Source organism: Orbicella faveolata, unplaced genomic scaffold (assembly GCF_042242905.1).
Source record: "Orbicella faveolata isolate gen_17 unplaced genomic scaffold, um_ofav_v1 contig_2, whole genome shotgun sequence".
NCBI classification, from domain to species: Eukaryota; Metazoa; Cnidaria; class Anthozoa; order Scleractinia; family Merulinidae; genus Orbicella; species Orbicella faveolata.
In genome coordinates this window covers 19,027,188-19,048,476 of record NW_028301547.1, presented here as the reverse complement: position 1 = coordinate 19,048,476, position 21,289 = coordinate 19,027,188, and the positions used below count along the sequence as shown (strand labels likewise).

Genomic DNA, 21,289 nt, shown 5'->3' with positions numbered 1-21,289 from the left:
ATATTTACCACGAAAATTCAATTGTCGAACGAGCCCTCCCGGAAAAGTCTACAACTTGACGCTTAATGGGGCCCAGTTTACCACGATCAGAAACGCCTGGTAGTTTTTATATGGAAAGAGCGAAAACAGCTTGTAAACTGAGACATGTAGTGGATGTTGTCCAACAAAACTTAGCCAGTTATCGGAAAGACTTCAAAGATGGAGCAAAAGGATATGTATTACAACAAGGCGGAGTACATAGAAACCGTAAGTGTAACGAATTATTCATATAATCCTCTGAAATGATCGATCAGTACGTTGACTTCAGAAATCTACTTTCGCGAAACGTGGAATTACAATTAAGCTTAAAGTTTAACTTGTGTATTGGCTACCTAGGCATCTGGAAACAAAGTAAGTCGTCAGTCAGTTTTGTGTGGAAGTCAAAACATTGTTTTAAATGGAAAGGTGAGTTAAAGTATTGGTGCTTTAATATTTTTATCGCATGTTAACGTTGTGGCCGTGAAAGGCTGGGGGTATGTTTCGAAAAAACACAGTCACATGTATTGTAAGCTTGGCCTTGAAATTGTACGTTCAGGTTTTCAGCAGTTTGATCAGCCTTCTTGAATTCTGATCATTTTAATTTATTATCCATTGTCAATGTGAGTGTGAAATTAACTATTGTAGTCAGAGTGATATAATTTTCTTTTCTTGTGTTCCGAACAACAGCAACAATAGTTTGCAAGCACATCAACGTAAAACATCTCAATGGATAAACTATAAATTATTAATTGAAAAGCAATTCAAAATTTATCAAATTGATGATATTTTGCATAATATCTTATACTTGGCGACTTACCCAAACATAGTTTGCCACTGGTCAGGAAATGATTATGGGGGGAAGTGTTTTTCAACGCCAGGAAAAATTCAGGGTATTTGATCTCCATTCCAGGTCAGGATGAAATCAGCGAGAGTTACTTGATCAAAGGGTGTTGTGGGGTTTGATGATGAGTGTTGTTTGAATGACAATGTTCCATTTTTGAAGTTTTGTGGGTACCAGTTTTAACACATGGTGGCTACCATGGCTGAGGGTCAAATCCGCTGCATCACTTCTAACTATCCAATATTGGATGAGGGTAAATTTAGCTAGAACAATCCAAAACATACTAATTGTCGATTCGTTTTTCAGACAATCATTCAGTCTGACTGTATTCTCCGTGGAGATCTAGCAAATGTCAGAATTGGACGGCAGTGCGTCATAAGCAAGAGAAGCGTTATAAGACCACCATTCAAGAAATTCAGCAAAGGGTCTGTATATTAAACATTGTATCATTACATGAACATGTGGAGGGTGCAGTGATCTAGTGGTTAGTGTGTCAGACTTCTGATTTGAAAATTTTGGACACAATCCTTAACTTTGACTCATAGCACCTTATCACCACCCAGCTACAGTCCAATGTGGAGACAGTGTGGCTTAGTAGGTGTGGCAAATGCTACCCAGAAAATTGCAGATCTCGGAACTTTTTGATCCGATCTTGAAATCTTGGAAGCTTTTGTTACAAGTCACGAAGTTTAGTTTTTTCATGTGTTCCTTTCGGTCTTGGAGCCTCGAATTTTTTTCGCAAGGTCTCGGAGTCTCGGATTTGTGTTTTTAGCAGATGTTCTCCGGCAAAAGTTATCACGTTGAACTTCTCTTATCATTCTCATCCCCCGAGGCCGCACTCCTTCTGGTCAGCACCAAGAATCACGACCTCTGGCTGGTTAAAACACCAGAAGTCCACAATTCACGGACTTCCGTCACTCTGCGCATGCTCAGAGTCAAGTCTGACAAATCCAATCTCGTTCCCAGAGCCCACGTGTCTTTTGGTCAGCGCCAAGTCCCGTGTCTTGGCGCTGACCAAAAGACACATGGGCTCTGGGAACGAGATTGGACAAATCTGATTGGTTCCAGTCTCATTATATTGTGTTTGCAAAGCCAATCAGAACCAGAATCTCATTGGACCTGTCCAGAGGTCATTATTCTTGGTGCTGACCAAAAGGAGCGCAGCCACTGGGGACGAGAATGTTCTCTTATTATATTCACCAAGCCCGCGCGCATGCTCATTTGATCAGGTTTCCGCTGACAGTAACCATGCCGCACGCTTTGATGCTGAAATCACACAAAAACATGGTCCGTGGACTGTATTTTAGCCGGTTAAGTCAAAGAATTCAAGTAATTCAATTTAGATTTTATAAGTGGTTAGCCTAAGGATGTGCAATTGTAGTCTGGAATATACCGGTGTGACTAAGACGGTGTATTCTAAGCTATTGTAGAATACTGTTTCGCAAAACAAACACAATATTTTACTGTAATGGCCTTTGCAATAAAGGAGCACTATGTCAACTGGAGAACTTCTGGAGGTCGTAGAAAGTACAAATGTAGATATAACGTCCAAATAAGACGTCTTAAAGAAACAACTGCATGCTTACTTTAATTTGATGTTTGAAGCTAGCTGACCAGAAGTTGATGACAGTGCGTGACCTTGAAAGTAGCTGAAAGTCAGGTCGTGATAGGCCGTAAAAAGGTCGAAATGTTAATGCATAACTAAATAGTTAGCGTTCATCTGTGACTGCTATTTTGGTAGTTCAAATAAACTATATTGATTGTATAATAGTTTTGACCAGTTCCCTGAGTGAGATCCAGTTTCAAGCAACCAAGAGCGCACAAATCTCACGTCTCGGGCTCAGAGTTTTGCATAATAAAGGTCTCGGGCTCAGATTTTCTGAAAATGTTCAAGTCTCGGTCTCAAATTTTTAAACAATGGTATCATTGTCTCGGCAAGTCTCAGATTTTACCATTTGCCATCCCTTTTAGTAGTAAGAGCAACAAAACTCAAAATCCAGATGGTTACAAGTTCTGTTCTGACTACTAGCTGGTGTTGTTCTTGGTAGCCTTGAGTTCAACACCTCTGCCATGCTTGTAAATTATAACTAATTGGTCTGTCTCCTGCAGGTTGGCATTTTCTTTTCAAAAATCTTGTTATGTTCATTTACAATGTTTCATTCAGTGTTTGTTTACATTTGCCCTGAAAAGCCCCACTGTAGGAGTGCTCAATGATTAAAAAGTTATTAATTTTATATATTTATATATTATGAAAAATGAAAAGGACACACGGGTTTTTGACAAAGTGCATCCTTGGGATGCAGGAAAAAAGTTGCGACTAGTTAGGAAACTGGTAATGTAAGAACTATTTGTATTAAAAAAGCACGAGGGGCAAACATAAAGCTTCATTGATTGTGTTACTGCCTGGACTTGGTTCTTGCCTCTCTGTTGAAAACAATAGAATTAAATTTTAGTAAGTACTGTAAGGTAAAGGACCCCCAAAAATCAAAAAGAGCCCTCAACTCTTTGGAACTGGGGATCCCCAAGGACCCTTAACTTTCAAACCCAGTGGGAACTGTGTTTATTTACAATGTTACAAATGACTATGGTACTAGTTTTACAGGCCTGACCAGGCAAAGCCATGATTACTAACAAATTAAACCTCAGTCAAGTCACTGAGATTAGCTTGGCTCGGCAGACTTTCTGCTGATGGCTCGTCTCTGTGGAAGGCGTTTGTCAATCATGTAGTTATAGAATTCGGCAGAATTTTCCTATTTAAGTGTAATTATGATATCAAAGAATACAATATTAACTCTATATTTTATAAAGAACTCCTTCGGTGGTGGGCAGATTTTAGAACAGAATTTTGGACAAAACTTCTATAATCTGAGTGTATTATATGGAACAATAAAAACATTAAGATAGATTGTAAAACCATCTACTATCCACATTATGTAGAAGCTGGGTTTTTAATCTGCAAAGATATGCTATTAAATATGAACAACTTAGAATCCTATAACACTGCAAAAAAGAAAAGGTTTGAAACAGTCAGATTTCTTAGTTTGGACTGGAATTCACCAGGTTATTCCACCCGATCTAAAACGTTTAGAGTTAAATGAGAACAAATTGAACTCCTTAGAATTTCAGTGTTGGGAAAAACGTTTTAATCCATTAGCAAGTAGAAGTAAACATTTTTTATGAATTGCTTATTTTAAGAAAAGCTGGAGTCTCAAGAGGTTTCATTAGGTGGAATGAGAAATTTTGCCTGGACGACACAGCTGTTTCCAAAGCTTTTCTTAATGTGAGATCCATCTCATCCTAAACCTTTGTAAGGAGCTTTCAGTTCAAGATTTTGAAAGATATTAAGTTTACTAATTACCGCTTAGCAAAGACAGGCTATGTCCCAAATGACCTGTGTACTTTTTGTGGAATAGAATTGGAAATTGTAAATCGCCTATTTTATGAGTGCTCTTTCACAAACCTAATCTGGAATGATTTTGCATCCTTTAATTTTGGTCTTTGGTTTCTGGCAAAAGAGTGAACCTCATGCTACAAGATCTCTTACTAGGTAAATTAGACGCAGAAATAGAAATATTGAATTACTTTATTACACTTGTGAAACTACATATTTGGAGAAGTAGGAAATGTGATGTAACTCCTAATCTAAGTGCTTTTAAGGAAATTATCAAAATGAACTTTAGAAATGAGAAATATATAGCTATGAAAAACAACACAGAACTTGACTTTCAGGCTAGATGACAGCCGTATGTAAAATTCATATTAGAAACTTAATTTATAGTATTCAGTCTTATGTTCATTTAATTTGATTATAATATCAGGACATATAAAATAATTGATGTTTCTAATGTTAGGTGTTATTAAGAATATGTAATTTCTTTTTGTTTTTTTTGTTTTTTTTTTTTTTACCTTACAAGGTTGTAATAAAAAAGTTGAAAAGTGAAAAAAAAAATCATTATTAACAAATTTTGAAATTTATTATTATGTTGTAGGGTTGCATTTTTTCCACTTCATATTGGAGACCATGTTATTATTGAGGAAGATTGTGTTATCAATGCTGCCCAAGTTGGATCTTATGTCCACATAGGAAAAAACTGTGTCATTGTAAGTAACTTTAGATAAGTATTAACCGAAGGATTTTGGGCAAAAAGGGCGTATATCGCCCCAGAAGCGATGTACATGTATACCCTTTTTGCACTAAATCCTCCAGTTAGTAATGACTCGATATTGGCTCCCTCCTTCAAATAACTTAGCATCCCTTCTTCATAAGTGCCCCTTCTTCATAAGTGTCCCTGTTGAGTTTCCCCCATTGCAAAAGTGAATAGTCAGAGTAATTAGACAAATAGTTACAGCCAAATGATTATAACTACATTTTTTATAATTTTAAGCCACATGGAACTCTCATATTTACAGTCTTTGATCCCTAGAGAAGTGAGTGACCTTGGAACATTCTGATTCTAAGAAGTCTGAAAATATTAGCCTTTTGGCCGAATTGCACATGCCCACCTGCCAAACTTGTGGCTCACTCAAGCTTCTGGGTCTTTATTTCTGGTCATTTCTTTTTTCCATTATTTTTAAAGCCAGTTAAATTTGATCCTGCAAAGGAACTCTTAAGGGTTGCTCTTTTCATCAAGCTTGCACAGTTAGGAAGGTACAGGATATGAGGGGAGCAACTCCAACTACAAGATATGCAACTAGGAAACGCTGAAGTTGCAGGATAAGTTGCTAACAGAAAGGCTTCTTGCAACCTAATGAATTGCCACTTTGTTGTTCTATTTCAAGGGCCGCCGGAGTGTGCTAAAAGACTGTTGTGCCATAGCAGACAACACAGTCCTCCCTCCTGAAACAGTTGTTCCACCATTTACACTGTACTCAGGTTCCCCTGGTAAGTCACTGTTTTGTCTGTCTGGATGCTGATTAAATTTTGAAAGGTAGCTGCTCTTGTATGGTCTCGTGTGAATGGCTTACAGCAGTAAAATTTATCCTTTATTACTTTACCCTTTGTTACGTATATCTTGGGCATGATATGTAAATGACCTTCTTGCCTAGAAACATTTTCCTGTTGACTTAGTTTTGTTTTGTGCTGATCCATCTGTAGGAGTATTCTCAGCAGAGTTGCCAGAGTGCATGCAGGAAATCATGACAGAGAAGACAAAGGATTACTATCAACATTTTCTTCCCATTTCAGAAGAGAAATGACCATCAGGTTACATCATAGATAGTGTATTCAATTTAGTCAAGGTTCCATCATTACTGATACAAAGACATGAGAAGGAAGTTTAAATGCTATGGGTGTTGTGCAAGTATTAAGCAGTCAACTAGAATCACTTGGTCCAGAGGAGGTATTCATTTTGTTCATTTTTTGAACTAGACTTTATTTCAAAAGCATGTAAAGACTACTTTCAATACTTCATTTAAATGTCTATGTAGTAATTTAATAATTCTATAATAATAATTCCTTAATAGTTCTGTTTCCTTTTGCAAGGAGACAGAAACTAAGGAAAACTGCAAGAAGGCACAGGACAACAGTGCCCAAGATGTCTTCTCATAGAAGGTTTCACTTTACTCAGGGCACTTGTAGGTGACTGACAAAATTGATAGTAGAAGATTCGTTGCTTTTAACTGTTCCATTCTGTGATTCATAAGGCTAGATTAAAGCGGTTTTCTTCAGAGTGACGAAAAGTAGTTGATTTTGCACTTACTATGCTACACAATTGGCTAAAAAACCCGCGCCAGTTCTTCATCCAATCAGAAGTGAAACCAGTAGCAATCGTGACTCACTCGCACACATTTTCCCGTGCTTTGCGTCAGCAACATGCAATTACTTTGAGCTTTGATTGGTTCACTGTATTGTCTGTGTTTTTGTGATTGGCTAAAGCAATTACTTTGGTTTTGGTTTTACAACACTCAATTGAAAACCGCTCTATGTTTGTAATATTTTTGAGAAGGTTAAGTTATAAAAGAGATAACAGTTCCACTCGAAGTACTGTAGGAACAAAAAATTGTTGATTTATATTGATGATGGACGATCTTTTGGATCAAGTCAAAAGGATACCCAGTATGAGAAGATAGGTTTTGTCAGGAACAAGTGAAATGGAAAACTTCTTTGTCTTTTCACACAAGCAGAGGGGACTGAGCTAATAACATTTAAGAGGAAAAGCAAGAATACATGCGTGGTTAGCTTGGAGGGATTACACCATACTCAAAATTGACTCATACTTGTGATAAAATACCATTAATATGATTATTTATTGTTGCTTTAGAACTAAAAATGTTTCACCAGAAAATCAATTAGAGAAATTTAGGTTTGATATGATTGATTCCTTCCCCGTGTAAAAGGCAGGATAAGCTGTACTATCTGTTAGAGATATCAAATGGAATTGGTGAAATATAAAGGAATGGCCAAAAGAAAAACCTGTATTACGAATTATTTAATACTGTAGGGATCAATGACTGGGAAGTTCAAAGGTGATACTTTAAAGGGTAGAGTGAGAAGTGATTATAAGGGGGGTGGGGTGTTGGGGAGATTTTACAGTATGCAGCTATGTAATAATTATAAATGCTTACTGTTAGTCATTAGGTAAAGGTAAACTTAATATTAAACGGTGTGCTTATTTTACCTGACTGGTGAGTGCTTTTTGACTGACTGGATGGTCATATCTCAATCTGCATGCAGACGTCTTCTATTGCCTTCGTTTCACTCGACAAAAAGACTTGAAATAGTAGACTCTTGCTTGCAGGCTAGAAGCATCTTTGACTCGATGGCACAACTGACACTTAAGTCCTGGAGTTTTTCCTTCTTTTTACTCTTAATTTCTTTTTACTCTCAATTTGCTTTTTTTCCTGGGGCGGGTAACCAGGATGAAAACCAGCTGAGGCTGATGTGGCTTGGTCTCTAAATATTGTAATTTATTTAGTACGCTTTAATCGTACCAGACAATGCCAAACGGTATTATAGCTACTTTAACAGCCAAACCACGAATTTATCCCTTGAAAGGTAAGACGATCAACCCCGTCACGGAGGAATACCATCATCCCCCCTTCCCCCCCCCCCCTTCCCCCCCTCACCTCCGCAAATAAGTCTCCTTCTAACAAAACCAAATCAATAATCGCAAGGTAAATCCTCTTCGTACAGACTGCATTCGGAATTTTAGTTGCAGAGGTTGTGTTGATCTCATGATGAACAGGTATCTGCGTGGCAGCAACACCAACATGAAAACTGTTCTCTTATAATTTAAATCACAGATTTGTGCATGCTTAACTCCTCAGTAACACTCCTAATATCCACCGATGAGAATCAGGAACGCGTCTGTTCCTTGCAATATCTGTTCCTAAGCCGGAATCTGAGAATTGTGCAGGGGTTGTTTTTGTTGACTGGTTAAATTCTGTCCCTTGTTGGAAACATACATCTCGGTTCCATGGCCATATCTACATTATAGATATGGGGAGAATGGAAGGCTCCGGGAGAAGAACTCCCATATAAAAAGGACCGGGTTGCTCGTGGGAAATTTTGAAAAGAACACCCAAGAGGTACCAAAATCCCCCAAGAGGTACCAAAATCCCCCAAGGGGTACCTCTTAAGAACACCAAAACTGCTCTTTTTACCCCTAAAAGGTACAACGAGCACCCTCTTCCTTTTTTTTTATGGAAGCCCCCCTCTCCCCCCCCCCCCCCCCAGAGGACGCGGATGGGTGCGATTTCAGTGGGTATGTGGGGATGTTGGTCTTGAGGAGTGTCGGGGAGGCACCCAATCACACAGCATTTAACCAGCCAACAAATACAACCCATGCAAAGTGTATCCAGATTCCAATACGTACCGGTAGAACCATAGTTTACAGAGGGGAATGGTTACGAAACCCGGCAAACATCAAGGGAGCAAACGAAGATGCCAAAATTTATGTTGGATGGTCCACGACCGTGCGCAATCTTTTGTTTTGCACTCATACACTATGCATGAATTACGTAACCAAAACGTTACTAGTGGTTAGCTCCTCAGTACGGGGTAAACAACAATTGTGTTTTGTGCACGGTCAAGGTCAAAAAAGCGAACAAAAACCGAAGAGCAAAGAGATTTATCGGTTTTCATAACTATTCCCCTCCACTAACTATGAAGGAACGCATGGGGAATTAACGAGGAAATACACGATGGAACGCACGGTGTGAGGGAAAAGCAAAGGAAGCTCACGGATAAAGATAGATACCAAAAACCCTTAGGGGAAAGCCCTTCGCTCTGCACAACGGCTGCGTGGTCCCCAGTCGCCTGCACGATAGTATGATTAACGATAATGACTAACTGGTGAATAGGGGCGCAGGGGTCTCTCTCTTTTTCCCCTTCCCATCGCACCCTGCGCTCGCGCTCCTCACTTGCTACCAGCTCCCGCTCGCGCCCTTTTGCTCACTCCCAGTCTCCCAATCGCTCTTTGCGCTAAGAAAAAAAAAAAAAATAAGAAAAGCCTTTGGAGGAGGAAGACACAACGGAACACGTGTACATCTGGCGGAATGTACGGAAATTAAAAAGGAACGTCATGGAGAAACATAGCGGGAGATTTTAAAGGAATGCGTAGGGATCACAAGGTGAAACAAACTATTAAACGCATGAGAAACTCAAAGTGAACGCAAGGCTAACTCGGAGGGAACACATTGGGAAACCAGGGAAGAACGCACGAGTTACGTATGTCAGAACGCGGAGGGTAGGGCAAAGCAAAACGCACCGGTAAACGGAACAAAAAGCAAGTGGAATGAAAAGGAAACTTGTAGAGTAATGTACAGGGAAATGGCAACGCATAGGAAACGCGCGGTGTCACAATACTTAGATTCTTAATAAATCTATAACATAAATAACACGACAAGTTGATGCACAGCATAATATTATTGGATTACGCGATGTAACAAAAAGTGTCATCAGTGCTTTATAGGGGGTGGGTCAAGTAATTTTCAACCTTCATTTAGGAGTGGGTCACTCAGTTTTGTGCCAAGTGGAAGGGGTGGGTCACGAGTTTTCTATCTACTACATTTTCAAATGCCCCAGCAGACCCCTCCCCTCCCTCTATAATTTTTGACCAGTCCCTAAGCAAAAGAACTTGAAAATGGCGACAGCTTAAGTATGGGGGACGCACGAGACAAAGCAAAAGGAAACCCATAGCCAAACGTTGGAAAACCCATGTACGTTAATGCACGTGAAGCACATAAAGCATTGAAGTCAGGACGTAACAGCCAAGCAAACAAACGGGGAAACCCACTACGAATCCACGGATGTCGTCGGGAGAGATCTATGAGGGAATGAACGACTTAACGTGTGGCGGAACGAGCGAAAATCGACCAATAGGATTAACAAAAAAAGCTTATTTAACGAAATATGACGGCCGCGTGAATCAGTCTTCACAAATGTATTTAATTTCACGTATTGCTGTCTCAAAAAAGACTAAGAATGGAGAGATCTGGAATAAAGTTGATCTCTTTGAAGTGATACAATAGTTTTGCATTAGAATTCAAATCCAAGTCGTGAAAATATGCGGCGACGTTTTTGTCAGCGAATGGTTCTAGTTTGTTATCAATACTCATCACAACTTGTGGATTGATAGTGTGAAGACGTGGATTTATGTGCTCCTGGTGATGTCCAAGTTCTTCTCTCAAAGAAAATAAAGCAGGACGAGATAGACGTATAAAATTATAAATGGTGGGTATGTGTTTTGATCTTGTTGTTCCTTCACCAAACGGAACAATTTTTATCTTTTTAGAGTTAAGTTCCTCCCTTCGCTCGCAATTTTCTTAGCGGAGAAGTTGTATATAACTTCGTTCATAAACCGGGTAGTCAGTGGCGGATCTAGAGGAGGAGGCCCGCCCCCGCCCCGCCTCCTTCTTTTGGGTAAAAAAGAAGAAATAACCGAAGGAAGAAAAGCCGGCAGCATAAGCAGAACAAAACGCCTCCCCCCCCCCCCCCCCGCCCCCCCTTAGCTCAAGGTCTGGAACCGCCACTGGTAGTCGTAGTTTTTGAAGACTCTTGAGATAAAACTTCTCAGCGAAGTGCTAAGGAACAATTTTACCTAAGCTCGTAAGATAAGATATTTACGCTGAATTTCAAGTTGACATTTCCTGTCCTCAGTCTCGTTGCGTGTTGCTCGGGGAAACTATCACGCGCAGCCGGTTCTTACGGGCCGTTGGTCGCTGATTGCCCTGGTAGTAATAATGTATCTTGGAAATAGATTTGTCCGGAAGAAAAGCTTACATTTCTCTGTATCTTGTCTTCCTTTTAAGGAGAGGAAATGGCCTAACGGCGAAGAGGGAAGTCATTGGTATGACCCAGCGAACGAAAGAAGAGATTCAACACATTCGAGATGAACGAGATAAGAATTTTAATCTCATTGATTTCGATCAAAATGGTGGCAATATATTTGAAGCTTACGTTATAAGGATTAGTTTTCGAGGTTTTCATTTGTCTTTTTTTTTCCTAGAAGAAAAACTCGTGATATTGATTGGTTTCGAACTACTGATATAAAATTTTTTTAATAGCTCACCTTCGGTCACCATCATTTTTGTCGAAAGGATTTCGGAAAAATAGCTTTATAGCGGTTTTACAAAAATCGCTCTCACGAAACCAAAGTAAAAGTTGTTATTATCCAAAAATATCAAACAGAAATGCGGTCAAGATGTTTAGAAATTGAGTGAACATCATTGCTTTAGCTGATTGGCTAAACAAGCATCACGTAGGGGTCAAACCACCCCCCTAATGTTTCATCAAGGCTATATTTGCTTGGTTTATATATTTCTGAACCAGGTTTGGCAGATGAGCTTTCTTTGTTCTCCAGTTTATTTCAATTTGGAAGTTGTGACAAAATGTCAGATTATGACGTCACAATTGATGACGTCACCAAAACGTGCCATAATTTTTTGTAAAATCTGGTGTAAAGATTATGTCATTGGAAAGGCCTTGACTTGAGGAGTAAAATGCCGGAAACCGTTTTTTGCTATGATGATTATTTTTCCGAGATATGGTAAATGAAATATTTTTTTGTTGTCCCCGCGGAATTTGCTTAACCATACTGTCCTTCTTAAGTCAGTCTCTCAGGTTTATTTTTTTCAGTTTTTTTTCTAGGAAGGCTAATAATCTAGAATAATAGAAAGCTTGATGTTGTCAAAAATCGTATGGTTTTAGAAATTTGATTTTCGGCTTTGTTAAGATGGTATTAACAGTAAAAGAACGGGTGACGTCACAGGTTATGACGTAACAAAACTAATTTTAACGCAATAACACTAGAGGGATAACTTTTTATTCCGATTTTCTTCTTTATTTTTGCTTTAGTCATCTGGCTCATCACATATGCAACATAGCTGCATTTTCTGGAACAAAATTACGGCTCCAATTTGGGGATTTTTCTCAAGGGGGAGCCCATATTTTGCAGAGTTATTTTTCGTGGTTAAAAATGCCATATTTCATTTAATTTTTGTGATACGGACAAAATTTTTTCAGCTTTCAACTCCCCTTGACGTGCTCTTTCGAACATATTGTAAAAGAAAAAAATATGCATATTAAAAACTTCAAAAGTGGCAAAAAACATGACGTCATCACTGCGACGTCACAACTTTGACATTTACTGACATTTTTTACGTAAATATAACTGGCAATAGGTCTCCTGCTCATCTGCGAAGTTTGGTGTAGAAAGAGTCAATACTTTTTAAGTAATGCGAAATAATGTGAAATACCCAATAACTGACGAAACATTTGGGGGGTGGTTTGGCCCCTACGTGCATTGTCTTTTTCCTGATTGGTTACCAAATCTTCAAATCGCGCTAAACAACAGTATCGAGTTATTTGCAAATTATTTTCCAAAGCTTCTGGGAAACCGCTCTATATTTAGTGGATAGACAGCGTTGAGATTTTACGGTTGCATTGCATGTATTTGGCCATCTAAATTTGTGTGATCAAAACGAGCTCATTTTATCTCGGAATCGAGAAGGGAAAAGAAAGGAATACTCGGTGCTTTTTCAGGCAAAAATATAATTGGCAACAACGAAATCCACTCATCAACAAACAAAATTGGCTTGCTTTAATTTAAATTACCGCAGAACTTTTTAAATTCTCTTCGGATCGAGCTAAACTCCGAAACTATTTTCAGTCTGCAACAATTATAATTTTCTTGCTACTATCAAAATTATATTGCAACATCAAATTGTCTTCACATGGATTAATCTGCAACACACATAAAAACATAATTACTCGGCCTCTGGCCAAAATGTCGATTGAAAATTATGAGAAACATGGAGATTCCGTACGGCTGCCGACGACCATCCGAAGCATTCCTAAGATGGACGAAAATTATTACCCCACGCCAGAGATCACTCGAAGATTTCCGAGGACTTTCGAAGGTTTACCGACGCTAACGAAAGTTGTCACATCGCACATTTCTCATTAACTATTGCCCCCAGGCATGTTTTGAACGCTATATTCGCTTCGCTTCAAGTTGTTGCGTCTCAAACGACATTACCGCATTTAATTTAGTGCAATCAAAGGTATGGTGTTAGTAAATAGCTGGCATGAACAGTCTGAAATCTGTCGAGATTGAATTGCGCTATGACAAGGAACTTAACACACTACAACTTGAACTCTTCACTTTCGTTTTGTGAAGACCTAAACAAATGCCATGCTAATTGTTTATGAACCAAGAAGATGAAAAAGGTTGATCTGATGTGAGGCCTGTTATGTTGCGGCTCGATCAGCCGAATGCCTTAACGCAAGGTTCTATATACTTTCACAGAAGGTTATACCTTGTATATTTATTAATGAGCTTTTCGAGTGTTGGCTAACACCGTAAGAAAATTGGCCTCATTGTCCTCCACTCCATCACCCTGTGTATGTCCAGATAGAATTGAGCTGTAGCTTAATACAAAAGCGCTAAAACACTTTGTTGCGCCCGTAAAAGACAAAATGAACCAGGGATATCACTCCATGCGAATGGTTTGATGATTCGCTCGCCCCGGCGTGTGAGCTGATCGAGAAAACTGGAAAATGCATTGAGTTTTTCTCTTCCGCCAGTTTGAGGCGAGTGAAAAAGCTTCCTACAGGACCGTCCGAGGCCTATTTATAATCGCCTTTTGCGCTAGGAAACAAGTCAGCTATCTGGGCCTGCTGTACCGGTGGTAATTGATTCTAGACATTTTGTCGAATTCCGAGCGTTCAGGAGCAGAGAGGCCGGCCCTTCTTGTCCACTTTGATGAAGTTTCTGTAAGTACACTTTTTTTTTAACGGTGCTTGAACCACGATACCAGCAGCTCTCGGTTATTCAGAGGTGAAGGAGCGTGTCTGAGAAAATGTTTGCCTCAATCTGTCTTAGTTTGGTTTGCCCAAACCAACTCATGGAAAACTCCTTGCATTCGTTCCGTTTCACTGAGTCAATCGAAGGAACTTTTTCCGCGATTTTGGACGAGGGCCTCCCTGTGAGGTCTTGCCTTGTTTTGTTATAGCCTTGTATTATTTTACGGTATCGATTGTGATATTGGGTCTTGGGCTCGGTTCTGATGGCCACAGCTGTCGTATACCATCAAGCAAGTGAGTTATTTACCTCCGGCGTTGTTTCCTGTGCGCCTTAAAAAATGAATCGGAGCCTAGTCTACAGTTATTTTAATTTACTCGTCGCGTCCTGCAATGTAGCTAGCCAGTTACTCATATCATAAATAACATTATATAGCAGGTTCACGATCGCTAAAGATATTCCGCAACATTTCGCGAAGAAAATCTCTTCGTCTGTCTCTTTTAAATATCCCGCACAGCGGGATATTTAGTGTAATTAACTATATCAGTCTAGTATATTGAGTGGTCTTTTGTATCGTTGCTTGTATATCGGTACACTAGGACAGATTTGCAAAGATCGTACCTTTTCGAGAATAAAATGAAACGATTTTGGAATATGCTGCTAAGTTTCGAGTAAGCTTTTTTTTTTATACTTTCAAGGCAGGTCTAGTTCTGTAAAATGCGTATGGTAAACCCCTGTCGTTTATCTGTTGTAGAGTCCTTTTGGGTACTTTTGGACAGGATTTTTTTTGTGCCAGATAAAGAGAAGAGAGAGTAGGGGAAGAAGACTGAATTATTGGTCTGATCGAGGTTGTACGCATCGAAGGGCTCATCAGATCAGGTTAGAAAATGAATGAAAAAAGCTTATCTTTACCACCGATGCGTGTTGTGGCGACCAATTTGAATTTGAAATACCCGATCATTGCGAAACTAAGAAACGGTCGAATATTCTCAGTTACAGTTCCATGGTGGTCGTCAGGAAACCTCAAAACGCAAAAACATATCGGTCGGCGATTTATGGAATGAAATTCTCATCTAATGCTAAGGCCCCCTGTGGGTACTCAGTGATATGAAGCCTCACTTTCCCAGAGTGCCTCTTTGGAACCGGACAGAGCCGCCAAAACAAGGAAGGCATACGGTGTGCGGTTGATTTCCATCGTCCACCGCGCGCTTTTTTATATATATTTCCTTATTTCTATTTCCCCATTCTTCCCTCGCTTAATCAAAGAAGAGGTAGAGATGGAACTAACGAGTGATGAATCTGGAATAAAGTGTTGCCAAGATTTAATCAGGAATAATTAAGTTAGACTTTCCTGCATTTTGTCTCATATAGACTCGTAAAATAGCATTACATGGTCTGGTAAAGGATAATGGCTTATTTAACGACATATAATCTGTTGAAATTGCGTTTAATACATAACTCACTACACTTCCGGCGTCGTAAACATCCAAACATATGCCATTAGACAGTTTCCGAAATGAATAAAACTTGTTTACCTGACTTAGCAGATACAATGATACGCTAATCCATATCTGACTAAATTCTTAATTCACTAGATAACTAATCCAAAATAATATTATAACATGATAAAACTAGATGAAAGTGAAAACAATTGATCTTACATGTGCAGCCTGTCGTCAAATGATCTATCGAATGCCTCAACATGTACTGAACACAGGGTCCACATACGGCCACCTAAGGTAGCACCTTGTATGTTTTGATTAGTTAATGGGCATCTCGAATGTCCGCAAAAACCAGAAAAATTGGCCACATTTCTCCTCCGTCATCCGGTGTATGCCCAGAGTAAAATTTAGCTGTGGCGTAGGGCAAAGCCACCAAGCGCTTTGTTCCGTCAGTAGAAAGACAAAACGTGCCTCGGCTACCACCCCATGCGAATGGTTTGATGACTCGGTCGCCTGTGTGCGGTGACTCAATCAAGAGAACTGGAAAAATGGGTCTTCCTCTTCCGCCAGTTTGAGGCGAGTTGAAACCTCCTTCAGGGCCGTCTGAAGCCCAATCTCCTTCCGCGCTACGAAACATGTCGGCTATCTGGGCCTGCTGCTTCTCTGGTAGTTGATCATAGACATTCTGTTGAATTCCGAGGGTACAGGAACATAAAGGACCAATAAGTCTGTCTTGTTGGAGTCTTTGTAGGTAGACAAAGTAGCGATGTTTGAACCAAAGAGCCATTAGCTCTTGGTTATTCGTAGGTATTGGATTACGTCTGGGAAAATAGCTTCCTGATGGCGCTGCCATAATTTGGTTAGTTCATTCGCCCTGATTGTTAGCCGAATGAGAGGCGTTACAAGGGACGCCTGTTATATGTCAACTTTGAGTAGGGCCCCCAACCTCGTTCCCAGGGCTTTTCCCTTTGAAAATGGGAGGGGCCAATTTCAAAGGAAAAAGCCCTGGGAACGATTCGAGGCCTTTTTTTTTCACTCGAAACTCAGGTTTTGTTTTGTATATGGTCGCAATTTCGTCATACATCACGCCACTCGTGTCAAGATGTGATCACGTGTCTTGGCTCCTAGTGGTCTCTTGTAACCATGAAAAATAACCACCATCTATTAGTACACTTCATGACACATACATGAACCATACACGGTGCTGTACTGACCCCATTTATCATGGCGGACAGGAACGAGGTAAGTTTATGATCATTAGATTACATGTTGTAAAAAGCAGCAAGTATAATAATTGTTTTGTTGGTCGGTGAGAACTTTTGGTATTTCATTCCTACAATGCATCTTTCCTTTAGCAACAAAATGAGGAAGATCATTGCTCTGCAGAAAATCAGGATGTGAGGTATTTTTTTTGGTACATGCAGTTTAGATCTTGAAAGCTTATATTATATAACTCTGAACTGTTTCATATTATGCACCTGTCACTGCAAACCCCCACCCCCCACCCCAGGGAATCATGGGACATTAGCCACAGAGCACAACCAAACAAGGATAATGCCCTACATACAGGGGACATATTTTTGGGTCTAATCCCTACCAAAATGAGGATAATCCACCACATACAGGAGACAAAAGAAAAAACTCCTTGTGTAAACCTGCAGTATTACTTTCAGGAGTGTGATTGACATTTATTTTGAATACCTTGACGTTTGGTCAACACATTTTCACAAGTGCCAAATTTTCTAGCATCATTCAGGACACATCACCATAAAAGGACACAACATAGTCCATTATGTCTTCAACTTTTCCAGCAGGAAATGCACAGCCGTTCTCCTTCTGGCACATTCTTTATATCAATCCCTGCACACAAAAAATGGTACCAATTCACACTGCAATGCAAATTGTCACATCCTATCATGTTTTCTTCACGATTTGGCCGTATTTTTAGAGTCTAAAAGAATGCAAGACAAAATGGCAAATTTTATAGTTATTGAAAGTGGATAAGTCTCAAAGGAACTCTATTGTTTCTACTATTGTTTAGTTAAACAAAGAGTTGTATGCATAATCAATGTATGGGGTTATACGGAAATCTTGCCATAAAAAGAATCAATGGGTTATAGGGATGGGATAGCAAAGAAATTCTGCAGATTCACTATACCTTTTGTTTGTTCATCACTGAAGAAGACAGCATGTTTCCAGTATGGCAGCGAACTGTCTTGTTCCCAGGCTCTCGTTCCAGACCCCTTTCCAATGCAACCGGGTTATTAAAGTGTCCTTACTCCTTCTTGCTCGACAAGGCAACAGACTAAAATGTACGAATCCCCCACTCCATAGGGAAAAACAAAGGCCAAAATGTACTAATCCCCCACCTCTCTGGGAAGGCAATGCAAAAAAAATGAATTAATTCCCCACCCCCTCGGGCAAGGCAAAGAGTCAAAGACCCCACAAAGCCCCACCCATGCCCCATGATTCTGCAGGGTGGTGGGGGGGGGGGGTGGGGGTTTACAGTGACGGTGCATTAAGCTTCTGTAATGTTTTACCTGGTAAAAGTATTGACCTAAATATGGGCCATCATATTTTATTCCACTCACCCTTCCCTCTCCACTGACGTCACTTATGGACGAGCCGGATTAGTGAATGGGATATGAAAGTCATTTCTGGTGTTTGGGTCTTAATTTCAATTTTAATTTAACTTGGCACGTAAAGAGTAATAAGTTTATTTGTGGGGGGGTACATGTTGGCCCTATTTTTTTTCTTTTCTTTTTTTTTTAGGTGGTAAATTTTCTCTTACCCTGTCAATGGGGACTGGGGGTGTATCTAAACACAGAAACTCACTCTCGAACCACGTGTTTGGGGTCAGGCAGTTTATTTTAATCCTACACATACAAGCAACATGGAAAATGATTCATCCTAATTACAATCTTCGAAAAAACTATAATAAAACTAGAGGCCCATCGAGAGCCTGGACAAGATAATTACAAATACATAAATTACAACAATTAGGTTATAAACGCAACAAAAATCATATTGCCATGGAAGTGGGTGGGTGGGAAAGCTAATGCTGGTAACTTGAATGAGTGCAAATAATAGATAGCTATTGCACTATTGCTAGAATGATACTGATGTGCGCTAGATCCTAATACTAGGTTACACACTAGGTATTAAGCAATACTACAGTTATTTTACTCTGAAGTACATAGTGGAATTTTATTGGCTTGCAATAGTCTTATGACTTTGGTTAAAAGCTGCTCAATTGACTAAAATTAGGTTGCGACTAATTTGCCTGAATCCAGCTGTGAAACTAATGAGTGGTTGTCATGTCTAGATTCATATTTAATGGTATTAATGTTCAACATAAAATAGTACTTTTTCACATAGGGATAACCTCCTAACTTCCTTTTCTATGGGCATTTTTTCCCTTTATTTTTAGATTTTGATTGTATACACACTGTATCTACATGTAGTTTGCTTCTGGAATAAATTAAGTATATACACATATGTATGTATAGAATGGCCTTAACTGTTGTTTTAGGAACCTCAACATGAAGAGGAGCCCCTGGCCCCAGCTGGTGCTGGTCGAACAAGCAAAAAGTGGGTGATTGGTTTGTCAGTCCTTTTTGTCAGCTTACGTTCATTTGGATGCGTGGTTAATTATTTCACCCTGTAAGCTTCTTTTATCTCAGTTGGGGTTCGAAACGGACTCAAACAAGCAAGATCAGATGGACAGATGCTACATGAAGTCCATGCAAACAAAAGTTTCACTTGTTATTTTTTACAAGTCACTTTGTTATTGTTTGTGAAATATCTATATTAATTTTTTAATTTCCCAATTTCATAAGTCCATGGCAAATAAAAATGTAATAAAATGTACACATAAAGCTTATTATATTAGTGCTACTTGCAACTGCCTAAATCAAGCAATTTAGTTAAATTTATTATATATTTTAACATTCAAGAGTACCTCTTAGTTGAGATTCAATTTGAACCGCTTTAATTATAAGATTGCCATACCCTATGAGTTTATGGACAAACCTTTTTTCCCCTACTTCTCCATACATTGAGGGCCCCTTTTTTATGAAGAGTTTTACTGTTTTACTCAATCACTGTTGAATTGATTGATTTATCAATATATGGGTGAATAATTTTGTGGTTTTGTTTTTGCCTTTGAGATGAAAGAATGGTATACTAGGACTAAGAAGCCAGCCCTGTGCCTTGGATTTAAATCTGTTATTAATATTTTATCATCATAGTAGATATGAAGTGTGGGAAGCTATAGAGTATATTTTTTTCAAATCTGTATACTTTTAGACATTAAATACTTCTTTAATTAATACCTAACAATAGGAAGTTTTAAATTTTTCAAGCATTTTGAAGGATTCCGTCGACCGTTGAAGAATTGCCTTCTCGAGCCCCTAAGAAAAACGGCAAAAATTGCGTACTTTTACGGGCTTAAAACGCATCTTGGTATGTCCGATATGGAACTAAAACAAGTACTGTGCAAAAGAGTATCGTTTCTACTATAATAATATGGAAAAAAAAGTTCGCGACAGTCTCTTCTCAAATTTGCATAATGCGGTATCTTTAAAGAACTCTATTGTTGAGCACTCTAGTCTGTTTTTGTTCCATTGTTATGGAGGTGTACCTATGACAAAATTCAGTCCTCAGTAATTGATATCAAATTATCCAAATTGTACATGCATCAATCAAAAGCTGAGTGGCAACTAGCCGATTCTACAAATAGTCATTACGCAAACAGGCATCACGCCAAAAAGCATCACACTAAAATGCATCACGCTAAAATGCATCGCGCTAAAAGGCATCACGCTAAATGTTGAAAAGCATCACGCCTAAAGGAATCTTACGAAAAGGCATCACACAAGAAGGCATCACGCTGAAAGACATCACGCGAAAGGCATCACGCAGAAAAGCATCACGCAGAAAGGTATCACGCGAAAGGTATTACACTTAATGAAAGGTATCACGCGACAAGGCATAAAGAGGTTAATTTGTAAAAGAGATAACAATTCGACTCGAACTAGTAACAAAAAATTGTTCATTTATTTTAACGCGATGGACGATCTTTTGGAACAAGTCAAAACTAAAAAGGATACTAGTATGAGAAGATAGATTTTGTCAGGAACAAGTGAATCTGAAAACTTTTTTGTCTTTTCATACAAGCAGAGGGGAAATAGCTAATAAAGTTTAAGAGGAAAAGATAGAACATATACGTGGAGGGATTACACCATACTCAAAATTAACTCATACTTGTGATAAAATACCACAATATGATTATTTATTGTTGCTCTAGAAGTAAAAATTTTTAACCAGAAAATCAATTAGAGAAATTCAGTTTTGATGTGATTGATTCCTTCCCAGTTTAAAAGGAAGGATAGGCTGTACTATCTGTTAGAGATATCAAACGGAATTGGTAAAATATAGAGGAAAAACCTGTATTATGAATTGTTTAATACAGTAAGGATCAATGTCTGGGAAGTTCAAAAGTGATACTTTAAAGGGTAGAGTGAGATGTGATTATAAGGGGGGTGGGGTGTTAGGGGGATTTTACAGTATACAGCTATGTAATAATTTTAAATGCTTACTGTTAGTCATTAGGTAAAGGTAGACTTAATAATAAATGCTGTGTTTATTTTACCTAACTGGGGCGTGCTTATTTGACTTCCTGGATGGACGTATCTTAATCTGCACGCAGTCGTTTTCTATTGCCTTCGTTTCACTCGGTAAAA

General features: G+C 39.0%; 2 protein-coding genes and 1 long non-coding RNA gene across 3 annotated transcripts; 2 read left to right on the top strand and 1 right to left on the bottom strand.

Annotated features, from left to right (window-relative positions):
* Positions 1-79: 79 nt before the first annotated feature.
* LOC110058962 (dynactin subunit 5-like) lies at positions 80-7,475 on the top strand. Its single transcript, XM_089290114.1, has 6 exons — positions 80-246; positions 376-444; positions 1,166-1,284; positions 4,849-4,960; positions 5,639-5,741; positions 5,955-7,475. Exons 1-6 carry the CDS (start codon positions 199-201, stop codon positions 6,053-6,055), a joined length of 552 nt encoding a protein of 183 aa, XP_089146240.1. The 5' UTR covers positions 80-198; the 3' UTR covers positions 6,056-7,475.
* A 7,933-nt stretch (positions 7,476-15,408) lies between these two features.
* Positions 15,409-16,535, bottom strand: LOC110058977 (uncharacterized). The gene has a single exon (XM_089290113.1). It carries the CDS (start codon positions 16,396-16,398, stop codon positions 15,868-15,870), a length of 531 nt encoding a protein of 176 aa, XP_089146239.1. The 5' UTR covers positions 16,399-16,535; the 3' UTR covers positions 15,409-15,867.
* Positions 16,536-16,616: 81 nt separating this feature from the next.
* On the top strand, positions 16,617-21,197 carry LOC149112302 (uncharacterized). Its single transcript, XR_016207363.1, has 3 exons — positions 16,617-16,787; positions 16,901-16,947; positions 19,078-21,197. It is a non-coding gene; the product is annotated as an uncharacterized LOC149112302 (long non-coding RNA).
* Positions 21,198-21,289: the final 92 nt, after the last annotated feature.